The sequence below is a fragment of the Polypterus senegalus genome, chromosome 16 (genome assembly GCF_016835505.1).
Source record: "Polypterus senegalus isolate Bchr_013 chromosome 16, ASM1683550v1, whole genome shotgun sequence".
NCBI lineage: Eukaryota > Metazoa > Chordata > Cladistia > Polypteriformes > Polypteridae > Polypterus > Polypterus senegalus.
The window spans coordinates 15,244,151-15,259,623 of NC_053169.1; the positions used below are offsets into that span (position 1 = coordinate 15,244,151).

Here is a 15,473-nt window from a genome sequence, read left to right on the forward strand (position 1 = left end):
TTCAAAAATGTCTGTCTGCATAGTGGGGAAAGTCAAATAGACGGGAAGTTAGCAAACATAACACTGTTTTATAGAAAGGGGGACTCCAGTGACTACTGTTCAGTAAGCTTAATGTGTATCATTGGATGCAATGAGAAGTCAAACACAGTGACTTACTGAAGAGATTACGATACGCAAGGGTCAGGCCTCTCCTTCAGGTAGGTTTAATCATATTATTGGTAAATTAATGGAAGGAATGATAAGTAGAAAGTAACCTGTGTAACTGTGTATGCAAGGTCCCATAATCCTCATTGCATGTCAGGACAAAAGAACAAACCATAAAGTCCAAGAAACTGTCTGAGGAGCTCCGTGCCCAAATTGTGGTGAGCCATCACTCAGGGAACATGTTATTAGCTAAAATATTCTCAAGTGTGGACACCAAGAGAGAACTGGAGAAGCTGGGCAGATTAAGGATCCTGACCTTTAAATAGAAAAGTAGGCATGTTGAGGGGATTTCATATGTAATGTTCAAGCACATTATTAATATCAAGATCTGTGAAGTTCGAGATAAATGACGTCCTCCATGTATCAAATGCTGTGTAATTAAAGGAGGGCTCAAATGCAGAATTATCTTTTAGAGCTTCAGAGAATGGCATCTTAGCCTTAAAGCGTTTGATGCATTGGTCCCATATTTAAAAGTAAGTGAAGCACAATCTGATTTATTAATAAACTGACAATATTGATTCACACAGCAAGGATAATCAAGAAGAATTTGTGCGATGCTCTCTTCCTATTTGTGCTTTAAGATGCTGCCTTTGAGGGAAACCTTTAACAAGTGTTGCCAAAGAACAAATGTGGAGATTGGCAGCCCGGTTGTGTTAAATGATAAATGAGACATATGGCATATTCATGCTGAAGGGACAGAACTGTTGTTTAACTGGGGGTCTTGACCTGTTTAACCCCTGGACCTCCAACAGAATTTCAAACAGCCTCGGTGGACTTGAGCTTTCAAAGCAAGTCAAAGCAATGGCCAGAGGTCTCTGAATGTGTTATCAGCTCCGAGTGACCTGTGATTCCTTTCCTTGAATTTTAATGTCTAAATTTTCACTACTTGTCAGTTTCTATCATAATTGCCCCCCTTCGGCTTCATGAAAGAGATGCCACAGGGCCCTCAGGGTAGCAATGGTGACAAATGGTGAGGACTGTACAAGAGTATGGGTGATGATTTTTACATTTTTTTGCATGTTCAGATGTGCTGTGAAGTTCCAGCCTGTGGTGGATTTAGGTATGGGTGACATTGGCAGCAAACGAGGGTCGGCATCTTGCTGGGGGTGGCATGGGGCACTTGTGCTAAAACAGTGGTTGTCAAACTGTGGGGCGGGCCAGCATAGCGGGGCACGAAGTAACAAAAAGGGGGGCGCGAAGATGTGAAAAAAAGAAAACAAGAATCGAAAATATGAAAAATACATCTATTGAAACCAAAACAAATTAACTTAAACTACATTCTGATACTAGAAAAATAAATATAGAGTTAGGTAAATGTTGATAAAAGTTAAGTAGGTATAATAAAAAATGCATCTATCATATATCATTAATTAAAAAAGAACAAATTGGTATTAGTGGGCTCCTTTTAAAAAAACGTTAGGGGGGGGGCAATTAAAACTGTTATAAAAACTCGGCTTGCAAATACGTAAAGGTTGAGAATTGCTGCGCTAAAATATTCAGAATGGTGACTGCAGACTGAGCCAGTCAATCCAATAGGGGCAGCATTTCTGAAAGTTAAAGGGCATGCCCTCCATAAAGTTTGTAAAGAGGGGCAGCAATAATATAACTAAAGGAAACGCACACCTCGAGGGGAACCCCACCCCAGCTGTCAAATTCTAATAATACTGTTTGTACACCGTCACTTGAGGGGCACCATTTATGAGAGCTCAGAGTCGCACACTCTGTAAATTCAGGCAGTATGTACTCGGAGGGGCTGTTTGTGTAACTTAAGGGGTGCACACTCTGGATAATGAAGGGGATCCCCCTCCCTGGTCAACAAACTCCAGTAGAAATGTTTCCTTGCTGTCACCCTGAGGGGCACCATTTATGAAAGCTAAAAGACACACGCTGTGGTACATACACAGAGGGTCTGTTAATGTAAATAAGGGGGCACACACTCCAGACACCTTGGGGGAACTCTAATTATAGTGGAACCTCGGGTCATGACCATAATTCATTCCAAAACTCTGGTCGTGACCCGAAGTAATTTCCCCCACAGGATTGTATGTAAATACAATTAATCCGTTCCGGACCGTACGAGCTGTATGTAAATATAGATTTTTTTAAAGATTCTTTTAAGCACAAAAATAGTTAATTATACCATAGAATGCACAGTGTAACAGTAAACTAAATGTAAAAACATTGAATAACACTGAGAAAACCTTGAACAGAGAAAAGTAACCTTGCAGTCTCTTTAAAAACAAGCCCGGTGCATTCATTCTTTAACTGCCTCTCTCTCTCTCTCTCTCTCTCTCTCTCTCTCTCACTGCACAGCGAATGCACAGGCGCGTACAAACCAGAAGGGAAACTGGCTTGTTCACAACCACACACTCGGGTGACGAACAGATGCAAAAGTTTGCCGAACTTTTTGGTCGTAACCCAATTTTTACGTGTTCAGAGACTTCGTGACCCGAGGTTTCACTGTATACTTTATATCTGCCGTCACTTGAGGGGCACCATTTACAAAAACTAAGAGACGCATGTTCCATAAATTTCAGTGTGTATACAGGGGAACCATTTAAGTAACTGAAGTGGTACACGTGCCGGACACTGAAAGGGACCCCCTCTGGTCATCAAAGTCTACTAATACTGTTCATGCACCTGAGGGGCACCTTTAATGAGAGAAAAAGAGGCGCACGCTGCATAAATTCTGTAGTATGTACACAGAGGGGCTGCTAATGTAAATGAAGGGGCGTACACGCTGGATATTGGGGAGGCTCCCGCAGTTGGTCCTCAAACTCTAATTATACCATTTCTTTGCCATCTCTTGAGGGGGCACCATTGATGAAAGCTATGAGAAATGTGCTCCATAAATTTCTTGGTATGTACACAGAAGGGTCTTTTAAGCAATTGAAGGCGTGCATGTGCCAGACACCGAAGGGGAACCCCCCCCCTTCTGGTTGTGATAGTCTAGTAATGCAGTTTGCATACCATCACAACTTGGGGGGCACCTTTTATGAAAGCTAAGAGACACGCGCCGCATAAAGTCTGCGATATGTACGCAGAGGGTCCATTTATATAACTGAAGAGGCGTGCGCGCTGGACACCGAGGGGGACCCTACCCCCAGGTCATTGAAGTCTAATACAGTCTATGTGCTACAGACACGGGGGGGCGCACCACCCCCAATGGCCAGCAGCTCCAAATACACTTCTTTGAGTGTATTTATTTATTTATTTTCCTTTTTTTTATTGAGCATCTGTAAAAAAAGCCAAAGTACCCCTTGGTGCAAATAACTTCTTTCTTTCTTTCTTTCTTTCTTTCTTTCTTTCAACCTGCCTTGAAAGCTTGGATATTGTATTCTCTTCAGTGAGTCACTGTGCGCGACTTCTCATTGCATCGAATGATATACGTTAAGCTTACTGGACAGTAATTACTGGAGTCCCCCTTTCTATAAAGCACCGTTATATTTACTAACCTCCCGTCTGTATGGCTTTCCCCACTATGCAGACAGACAGTTTTAAAATAGACGGTGCCCTCCATAATGTTTGGGACAAAGACACTTTTTTTTTTTTGTTGTTCCCCTCTGCCCCACAGTTTAAAATTACAAATCAGACAATTTCTGACATTGTGATTAAAGTGCACACTGCAGACTTTCATTGAAGGGGATCTGTGGACATTTTGGTCACATGACACTTTTCGTACATGGTTCCCACATTTCAGGGAACACAGCAATAGCACGTCTATCAAAGCTGTTGACATATTTAGGACTTTGTCACATACAATATCTCAGCATGCAATCACAGCTTGAAGTCTGTGATTCACAGACATCACCAGGTGCTGAGGGTCTTCTCTGGTGATGCTCTGCCAAGCCTCTAATGACGCCATCTTCAGCTTCTGCTTGTTGTCCCCTTAAGTTTTCTCTTCAACATATGGAAGGCCTGCTCAATAGGATTTAAATGGGATGACTGGCTCAGCTATTCAGTTTTCCATTTTTTAGCTTTTTCACCTCAGCAGTCTGTTTGGCCCATTATCTTGTGGTAGGATGACGTGCCATCAAGTGAGTTTGGTGGCCTTTACTAGAACTCGAGCAGATCAGATGTTTCTACACACCTCAGAATTCCCATCATCAAGTGTGCCTGGACCTGTGGCAGCCATACATGGCCACCTCATAACACCCCAAGTGCCATGTTGAACAGATGAGGGGGTCTGCTTTGGATCGCAGGCATTTCCTTCTCATCTCCACACTTTGCTCTCACCATCACTCTGATGAGGTTCATCTTTGTCTCGTCGGTCCACAAGACCTTTTCCCAGAATTCTGCAGGCTCTTTGAAGTCCTTTATCTCAAACTGTAATCTGGCTGTCCTGTTCTTGTGGTTTACATCTTGCAGTGTGGTCTCTGTGTTTGTGTTCATGAAGTCTGCTGCTGATAGTCATCTCTGACAGGTCCACATCGGCCCCCTGAAGACTGTCTCTGATCTGTCACACAGGCGTTGGGGGCTTTTTCTTGACCATAGTTAGGATTCTTCTGTCATCAGCAGTGTTGGTCTTCCATGGCCTACTAGTCCCTTTGTGGTTCCTGAGCTCACCAGTGTGTTGTTTCTTCTTTATGATGTTCCTGATAGTTGATTTTGGTCATCCTCAGGTCTTACAGATGTCTCTTGATTTTCAGCCTCATAATACAGCGTTTCTCAACCTTTACGTATTTGCGACCCGAGTTTTCATAACAGTTTTAATCGCGCCCCCCTAACGTTTTTTTGAAAGGAGCCCACTAATATCAATTTGCTCTTCTTTAATTAATGATATATCATAGATGCATATTTTATTATACCTACATAACTTTTATCGACATTTATGTAACTCTATATTTACTAGCCATGTGCGCCCAACTACGTTGCGCGTGTTAAAGTTGTCTGTGAACGGCTCCCTGTTTAAACGCGGCTGCCAGTCGTGCACTGGGCCCTTCGTCGCACAGCATTATGATTTTTTATAAGGGAAACAAAATTACAAAAGAAAACCCTTGGACAGTGATTCGATAGGAACGGCCTACTTGGAATCACTGTCCGAATAGTAATTATGTGGTGCTGTAGGAGCATTTCTGCTTCTGTCCGTTCACAGTCCATCTCATTTTCATGACGCTATCATTTCCTCTCACGATGTCTTCTCAACCTTTCTCCAATCTCGCAGGTTGCTTTGTGGCAATCCAAAGAGTAAGGCAATATACACGGAGCAATGGTTATAAAAAGGGGACACATAGATATCCAGGCTCTTTAAAGCATAAATAGGGATCACTTCACTGACATGTGAGCAAGCCACGGTACAACTGTGAGACGCGCAGCACTCGCCGGCTACAACGTAACAATAATAATTTCCAGAACGTGCTGTTACGTTGTCATTCATTTTACCCACTGTCTTTCTTTCATTCATATGTTACGTAGTCACGTACCTTTTATCTTCGGCAATCTCATTCTCTAACCAGGCCTCAGGAGCTAACCAGCGTAACACTGTCCACCACCCCTTTCGTTATTCCAGCACATTTTTGACATCCGTGAGTAACAACAACGTACTAAACTGGAAGGTGGTCTACGCATGCGTGGAATTTGCAGACAAACAAAGATCAAGATCTAAATGAAGATCTCTTTAGTTAATTTAAAGCACAACAATTTGTTTAGTTTGAATGTCTGTGTTTTGAGGTGTGACTGGCGTACTACAGTCGTCAGTAGTATAAGCCTGGAGGAGATTCTTAATGCAATGCCAATGTTTTAGCTGTCTCTCTACTGCCATCTAGTGCTCCTTCTGCTAATTCATTCGAGGACAAACAAAGATCAAGATCCAAATGAAGATTATATATAGAGATTTTTCTAGTATCAGAATGTAGTTTAAGTTCATTTGTTTTGGTTTCAATAGATGTATTTTTCATATTTTCGATTCTTGTTTTCTTTATATCACATCATCGCGCCCCCCTTTTTGTTACTTCGTGCCCCCCACAGGTTGAGAACCACTGTCATAATGGCACCCTTGACTTTCACTGGCACAGCTCTGGTCCTCATGTTGAACAATAGCAGCTCCAGAACTCCAAAGGGCAGAAGCAGGCCGAGGTGTCTTATGAAGCCATGAAACACACCCGAGGAGTCACAAACACTTGGGACACCAATTGTCCCAAACATTATGGTGGCCTTGTAATTGGACAGTGCAGAAAAATAATTTCGGTGTGACCGAAATGTACACAAATCCCTTAAATGAAAGTCGACAATGTGCACAATGTCTGAATTATTTTAAACTGTGGAGCAGAAGAGTATCATAGAGAAATGTGTCTCCGTCACTAGCATTATGAGGGGGGGCACTGTATATCAGTTATGCAGATGAAGACCCTTAAGGGTGGTTAAAACTGCATGGTGCCCTGAAATGGGGGGAGCGTGTAGACAAAGTGCTGTCATTTCTATATGCTGGGACTGAAATGTCTGCAAATCCCCCTAAAGGAACGTCTGCATTGTCCACTTTAATCACAATGTCTGAATTGTGGCATTTTTAATTTTAAACTGTGGAGCAGAGGAGGAAATCAAGGAGAAACGTGTCTTTGGTGGGCACAGTATGTATTTTTATAACATCCATGACATGACATTTGAACCTAAGACGTGTGAGACAGCAGCATAACCTCCATGTTACTCTGCAGCCACCAGAAGAGCAGCATTCTCTCTTTTTACGGATACTGTAACAGGCAAGTAATCCATTCATTCGTCCCTTATTGCAATTGCTTACAGCAGTTCGGGGTCTCAGGCTATCCTGAAAATATCGGACACACGAGATAAGTTATCTCAGGATGGTGTGCCAGTACAGACAAAAAGAAATCCTACGATTATATAAGAGAATGAGCGCGTACATAATCAGCCACTCTGCCACTTAGATCTTTACCCAATATAATACAGAAAGGCATCTTTAGCTCCAGTAATCCAAGCATCCATGCGTCCAACAAACCGTTCAGAGTCGGCTTTCCCAAATCCTTTCTAGACCGTTATCTCCGTCGACCAGGCAGGTGGTACCCGAAGTGAAGTGTTACGTGCATAATGAAACGTGAAGAGGATTATGATTATTACAGTCCTAAGCTGGAACTGTGCAGTTTGGTGTGGAATTCAGCTTATCAGTAGAGGAGACAAAAAGGCGAGTCTCAAACTGATTGGCACTGTGACAGGCGGTGCAGCCCTTTGGCTCCTCTTCTGTCTGAGCGGCTCTACTAGTTAATACCGAAACTGACACTGACAGCTCACTTTTGAATGTCTCCGAACTTTTTGGTTGTTACATAATGAAACCAAATGGGGAGCAAACTCTCTGCTGCTGCACAGGCAGCCTGGCTCAGCAGTTAAACGTAATGGAAATGAAACAAAATGGCCAGTTGTGGCTGATAGGGGCACTCTTGAGCAGACTATAAACCCACTCAAACAAACAGGATTTACTGAAGAGTAAGAAGGTCTAAGGCGACAAGGATATACTGTACCTAAACAAAACCGCCATGTGAGGGCCTGACTCTAACACGATAGCTCTGCACCTTCCTTCTTTCCTTCCTCATCCTCCTACACCTCTCATGTCAGATGACCCCTTGCCTTTACTCCAGTGGCCACTGGAAACGCTTCTGACGTTTAAGGGATAACTTGGGAGTATTTCCTTGCTTGACCCAGATTCTCAAAAAGTACTCCAGTCATCCAAAGACACCTTACAGAAGTGTGGCTTTATGACAGGAACTCCCCCTAGTGGCTTCAGGTGTTATTGCCTTTCCAGTCGGCCAAACCTCTGAGGAGCAGTACAGGTTTTGACAGAGTTCTCTTTGGGCTCGCTTTGTGTTGTCTTTCTTAGGGTATTTTCCAAAGGTGGGAGTAACAATGGGAGTAGCACAGGGACTTAAATTAGAGAGGTGGTTTCTAATGAACAGCACAGTTCAGGGCCACTAGCTCACTAGTCAACACTTTTTCTTTGCGCCTCAGGTCATTGCAATATTTTTCACAAAGTGCCTGTAATTAAAATAATCTGATAATCGTGACACAGAATTTGTGGTAATGAGTGGCTGTGAACCATAGCTGGACCTCCATATCTTTGGTTTTGACAAAGTGTTCCTCAGTATAAACGACTTTGAGAACCATTGTCCTAGAGGAATGAGTCATCTTGGCCAAGAAGAGTTCCAGGTAACTTCTCAACAACATCTGTCTAGTGGAAAACTTGTAGTCTTTATCAAGAAGAGATCCAAGTAGCTTCTCAGCAACCTCTATCTAGCAGAATAACTTGTAGTCTTGGCCAGGAAGAGTTCAGAGTAACTTCTCAATAACATCTGCCTAGCTAAACAGCTTGTAGTCTTGGCCAAGAAGAGTTCAGAGTAACTTCTCAATAACATCTGCTGCCACCACCATGCTTCACTGTAGGGATGGTATTGGCCTGGTGATGAGCGGTGCCTGGTTTCCTCCAAACGTGACACGTGGCATTCACACCAAAGAGTTCAATCTTTGCTTCATCAGACCAGAGAATTTTGTTTCTCATGGTCTGAGAGTCCTTCAGGTGCCTTTTGGCAAACTCCAGGCGGGCTGCCATGTGCCTTTTACTAAGGAGTGGCTTCCGTCTGGCCACTCTACCATACAGGCCTGATTGGTGGATTGCTGCAGAGATGGTTGTCCTTCTGGAAGGTTCTCCTCTCTCCACAGAGGACCTCTAGAGCTCTGACAGAGTGACCATCGGGTTCTTGGTCACCTCCCTGACTAAAGCCCTTCTCCCCCGATCGCTCAGTTTAGATGGCCAGCCAGCTCTAGGAAGAGTCCTGGTGGTTTCGAACTTCTTCCACTTACGGATGATGGAGGCCACTGTGCTCATTGGGACCTTCAAAGCAGCAGAAATCTTTCTGTAACCTTCCCCAGATTTGTGCCTGGAGACAATCCTGTCTCGGAGGTCTACAGACAATTCCTTTGACTTCATACTTGGTTTGTGCTCTGACATGAGCTGTCAACTGTGGGACCTTCTATAGACAGGTGTGTGCCTTTCCAAATCAGGTCACATCAACTGAATTTACCACAGGTGGACTCCAATGAAGCTGCAGAAACATCTCAAGGATGATCAGGAGAGACAGGATGCACCTGAGCTCAATTTGGAGCTTCATGGCAAAGGCTGTGAATACTTATGTACATGTGCTTTCTCAATTTTTTTATTTTTAATAAATTTGCAAAAACCTCAAGTGAACATTTTTCACATTGTCATTATGGGGTGTTGTGTGTAGAATTCTGAGGATAAAATGAATTTAATCCATTTTGGAATAAGGCTGTAACATAACAAAATGTGGAAATAGTGATGCGATGTGAATACTTTCCGGATGCACTGTATCTATCTATCCTATAGTGCCTTTAATCTATCTATCTATCTATCTATCTATCTATCTATCTATCTATCTATCTGATCACGACTCTGACTTGCCAGGTGGAGATCGAGTGGCTTCTTTTATCTATGACCAGGGAGTACTTCTGGTGCTAGAGCATTGCCCATTAGAAGCACTTCTGGATTGAACAGAAGTCCTTGAAATTAGGAACTATGAATCCCAACAGCTTCCCCTGGTGGCACCCACATAACCCAGCAGGGCTGCCCCTTGGGACTACAGATCCCAGCATGCCCTACTGGTGTGTACTGGCGGAGAAAATGTTCAGCATTGTTCATCTTTCCTGGTCCTTCCATTTTAGTGGCATCTCAGCTGGGTAAGAATCTCTGCACCTGATGCCAGTCCTTGTGTGCCATCCATAATTGAATACTTTGTTAAAAATATATAGATACAGTATAGCCCCTGACTGTTGATCTTGTGGAGTGGGCACGTTCTCCCAGTGTCAGTTCATCATTCCCAAAGATGTGTGTGTTGGGTTAATGGGGCCCAATTAGAGTGTGCATGTACTGCTACCTTGTCTGGGGTGGTTTCCTTGGACCTTGAACTGGATAAGCAAGTTTGAGAATGTGTGAATGTTCTGTATGTACGCATGTACTATGAATCAACACTTGTGAGGTGTTCTGAGCGTGGCCAAGGGCCCTTCATAATAAGATGTATTTTACTGCTACTATTAGACTTCCTGTTCTAAATGGCCGCTTTATTACAGGCTTGTGTTTCCAAATGGGCTTCCCGACGAGTATTCATTAGTATCCACATTTCGATTGAGAAGGACCACCAAGAAAGACCGCTGGTACCTATGGCAAATTGCTGATCAGAATGGCAGCCCACAGGTAAGAAGTTTTATTTTTACTCTGATCTCATTGGCAAGGAGGTAATGGGGCCGAACCAGCAGTTGGTTTACATACGCCAGGGTGTCAAACCTTTGAATTCGGGTGGCTACAAGTCAAACGTCCGCTCAAGTGATCTTGTGATTCTTTCATTGAGGATGGTGGGAGGTTAACTTTAAGTGTAGCTGCTGGTGAGTAAGGCAGGAACACACACGGGTGGTCAAACACGTGCCAACAGAAATCTCTCAGTCTAACAGATGACACTTGCAATGGAATATGCAGTTTAAGTTTAAGCAGTCAGTCATTATCCAACCTGCTATATCCTAAAACAGGGTCACGGGGGTCTGCTGGAGCCAATCCCAGGGTGCAAGGCAGGAACAAATCCCCTGGCACACACACACAGACCAAGCACAATTTAGGATTGCCAATGCACCTAACCTGCATGTCTTTGGACTGTAGGAGGAAACCCACGCAGACACGGGGAGAACATGCAAACTCCACACAGGGAGGACCTGGGAAGTGAACCCGGGTCTCCTAACTGCGAGGCAGCAGCGCTACCACTGCACCACCGTGCCGCCCTTAAGTTTAAATATCTTATCTGTTTTTACTGGTATGAGGTTCAATGTGTACGTCTCTGGCAATTCAGTAAGTATCTTTTCTTCTAACCCTAACTCTGATAAAACTGAACATTTTACTAGTTTCTGTTTTTTTACTTTGTCCCTTTCTACAGTGCTTATGTATATGGACTTGAGCCTTAGTTCCAGGAAGATTTAACTGCTCCTGCAAGCTTTCTATGCAAAATGTAGCTGTGCTGCCAGGGTCTATTAAAGCACATCTTTCACTTACTTAGACTTTTCTTGAACTGGGACCACAGCTAAGACACACACTCTTTAATGGTCCCAGTGGCAGATCACGTCTCTAGTGGTTCCACAGAAACATATCAAGATGAAATGTTCTACTTTTCCAACTTAGCGCGCTCCTTTTGGGCAGGGGTGACTTTATCATTGGTACCTTATTCATATACAAAATGACTGGATGTAAATGACAGCATATTTGGCATTTCATTTTTTCTACACAGTCTTTACTAAGATGTTGATACTTAAGGCACTTAAAGCATAAGCCCTTAGATTTTATAAAGTCAGCAGCTTGGATGTGCGGAATTATCACTTGGAAATGCTGCTACATGTGATTTAGTCTTGAATGAGAACACACATTTGGGGACAACTCGCTAAAAAGTTTGAAGAAGAAATCCATCCATTTCTTAAAAACCCGCCCCCAATCTCCTCCTGTCTGTGCACTTTTTAAACGTTTGGGGTTGCAGTTTGCCATTTCTACTCTTGGGATAGACAAACACGTTACATAACAATTGAAGTATTAAGGGAGCAGCAGAAACAGAAAAGAAAATAGAAGGAAATAGAAAGGTGAAACTGCCATTATCAGTTCAAGAGTTCAGTACCTGACGCTTAATGATTTGCATATCTTGTTGACATTTACAGTCCTTTGAAAAAGTTTGGGAACCCCTCTTAACTCTTTGGATTTTTGTTTCATTGGCTAAGCTTTCAAAGTAGCAACTTCCTTTTAATATCTGACATGCCTTATGGTGACATTAAGTTTATTGGATTAACAGAAAATATGCATCATAACAGAATTACACAGGTGCATAAATGTGGGCACCCCAACAGAGATATGACATCAATACTTAGTTGAGCCTCCTTTTGCTCCTTTGAGCCTCCAGACGCTGTCCTCCTATAGCCTGTGATGAGTGTCTGGATTCTGGATGGAGGTATTTCTGACCATTCTTCATACAAAATCTCTCCAGTTCAGTTCAATTTGATGGACAGCCTGCTTCAAAACATCCCATAGATTGTCGATGATATTCAAGTCAGAGGACTGTGACGGCCATTCCAGAACATTGTACTTCACCCTCATGAATGCCTTTGTAGATTTCCAACTGTGTTTTGGGTCATTGTCTTGTTGGAATATCCAACCCCTGCGTAACTTCAATGTTGTGACTGATGCTTGAACATTATCCTGAAGAATGTGTTGATATTGGGTTGAATTCATGCGACCCTCGACTTTAACAAGGGCCCCAGTCCCTGAATGAGCCACACAGCCCCACAGCATGATGGGACCTGCATTAAATTTGACAGAAGGTAGCAGGTGTTCTTCTTGGAATGCGGTGTTCTTCTTCCACAATGCAAAGCACTTTTTGCTCTGACCAAATAACTCCATTTGTGTCTCGTCGGTTCAAAGCCATTTGTTCCAAAATGAATCTGGCTTGTCTAAATGAGCATTTGATACAACAAGCGACTCTGTTTGTGGTGTGAGTGCAGAAAGGGCTTCTTTCTCATCATCCTGCCATACTGATGTTCTTTGTGCAAATTGCGCTGAATTGTAGAACGATGTACAGATACGCCATCAGCAGCGAGATGTTCTTGCAGGTCTTTGGAGGTGATCTGTGTGTTGTCTGTCACCATTCTCACAATCCTGCTCATATGCCACTCCTGTATGTTTCATGGCCTGCCAGACCTGCTGGGTTTAACAGCAACTGTGCCTGTGGCCTTCCATTTCCTGATTCCATTCCTTACAGTTGAAACTGACAGTTTAAACCTCTGAGATGGCTTTTTGTAGCCTTCCCCTAAACCAGGAGACTGAACAATCTTTGTTTTCAGATCTTTTGAGAGTTGCTTTGAGGATCCCATGCTGTCTGTCACTCTTCAGAGGAGAGTCAAAGGGAAGGAAGCACAACTTACAGTTGACCACCTTAAATACTTTTTACCACTCATGATTGGACACTCCTGTCTATGAAGTTCAAGGCTTATCGAGCTCATCCAACCAAGTAATCAGCATTGAGCAGTGACAGGCATTCAGATCAGCACAATGACAAGGGGACCCACATTTTTGCACAGCCAGTTTTTCACATTTGATTTAATTTCATACAACTAAATACTGCGTCACTAAAAACACCCCAGATGTTCCTAGGAAATGAAAGACATACCACTGTTATCTATTTGTTGAAAGGAGAGTCAATTATTATGCAGGCTGAGAGGGGTTCCCAAACTTTTTCATATGCCTGTATGAGTATCACAACACAACAAAGTCAAACAGCAGCAAATAGTGTTTGGTGAAGCCTTGTTGTCTAATGTATACCATGTGTATAAACACCATAACCATATTCAGGCTTGGCATGTTGGGCGTCTCTAATTAGAACAATCGAGACGAGAACAGCCATTCAGCTCCACAAAGCTTGCCAGTCCTCTCCATTTAATTCTTCCAAATTAACATCAAGTTTTTGAAAGTCCCTAAAGTCTTACTGTCTGCCACACTACTTAGTCACTTATTCCAAGTGTCTGTGGTTCTCTGCATAAAGAAAAACTTCCAAAAGTTTGTGTGAAATTTACCATTAACAAGTGATTGCATTCACTACACTGTTGGCACGCAGACTTATTCTGATAAACTGGAAGAACCCAAACTCTCCTCTTTTAAGTCAGTGGGAAACCAATGTGTTATATTATTTGAAATTGGAAAAAATCAAATACTCAGTTAGAGGATCCGTACAGACTTTTTTCAAAACATGGCAGGATCTAATCAGTAATATTTTAAAATAAGCTCATAAAGCACAGAGAATTTATTAACTTAGGTATGTTTACAAGCCTTAAATTTCACGCCGTTTGGCTTGCTCTCTCTCTCTCAGGGGTGGGGATCGATCTGTTCTCAACTCAATTTTTCTTTTTGTAAAAACTTGATTGCTTTGTATGGATTGCAATAAAATTAATAAAAAGGAAAAAAAAATGTTTCCAACTGTGTTCTTAAATGGTAATGTTAACTTACTTTAGAAATTCATTTAGACGAGTCAACTATAATCAATTCATTCATAATTAACCGTTCATCCATCCATCCATTTTCTAAATTTCTTATAATTGCACAGGTTACTGGTGCCAACCCTGAACAGGGCACCAATCCATAACAGAGCATGTGCTGACCCTCATGCCCACCAGCATCACCTATTAACCCAATATAAGGGGCAAAATCCCAAGTACCCTGATTACAAACCTACACAGACATGGGAAGAATGTGCAGCATCCTCCCAGTCCATGGCCCAGCTGGAAAATGAATTACTAAGGTCACCATTGTGCCGCCTTCTTAGCTAACACCTTCTTGCATTATGAATACGTGCAGTTCACGGGGAGGGCATGGAAGTGGTACAGAGACCACCAGGGGGTCCACATAAACAACAAACTAGATTCGTCTGACAACCCAAGAAGGGTCAGAGCAGATTGGTCTTCCTAAGGAGACTCCCGGGTCTTTTGATGAGTGCAGCAAACTCCAGGAAATGTTCTACCAGTCCATAGTAGCCAGTGTGGTGTTCAATTCTGCAGCTTCTTGGGGAAGTAACTTGAGCTCAAAAGAAGCACAACATCTGAACAAACTTATCAAGGATGCCTACGCCATCACAGGGCCAACCATGGACACACTGGAAACTGTTGGGGAAAAGAAGATGTTGGCAAAATTAGATGCCATCATGAAAAATCCCCTCCATCCCCTCTCTAGGACCACTTTTAACCACAGGCTCATTCCACCACGGTGTGCTTAGGAGCACCTCTGGGGGTCTTTTCTGCCCACCGCTGTCAGGCAATTCAATGCTTCCTCTCGGGGGAATTAATTAAGTTTATTTTTGTTTATTTAATAGCTGCCCCCCACAAATTTACCCGCGTAGTAGTGAAACAGGACAAACTTCAAAGGTCAATAACATTTTTTTTTTTTAAAGTTGATGCACAATATTTAGGGTTTTGCTATCATGGGCAAGAATGTAGCTGTGATCTCTTTGCCAAAAATGTAAAAAGTTGGCAAAGTATCCCTGGCCAAGTGGAAGGTAGGTACGCTACCATGTCAAATGTTGGCACTGTAACCAATCATGTTCAGCTCTGACAGGAAGAGCGTCCCCCGAGTGAGGAGTAAAGCACGTGGCCATGATATCTCTGCCAATGAGCAGCTACCCTCTAAAACACGTGTAGCTCTCTCTTTCAAAAACGTCAAACGTTACTCCGTAACAATCTCTACT

At 42.8% G+C, this 15,473-nt stretch overlaps 1 protein-coding gene across 2 annotated transcripts in view; it reads left to right on the forward strand.

The window, feature by feature from the left end:
* LOC120516453 (collagen alpha-1(XIX) chain) overlaps positions 1-15,473 on the forward strand; it is a 478,053-nt gene that overhangs the window by 66,947 nt on the left and 395,633 nt on the right. For both annotated transcript variants that reach the window (XM_039738131.1, XM_039738132.1), the window contains exon 5: positions 10,291-10,414. In XM_039738131.1, coding sequence (XP_039594065.1) covers positions 10,291-10,414 — 124 coding nt within the window. The remainder of the gene's footprint in view (positions 1-10,290; positions 10,415-15,473) is intronic.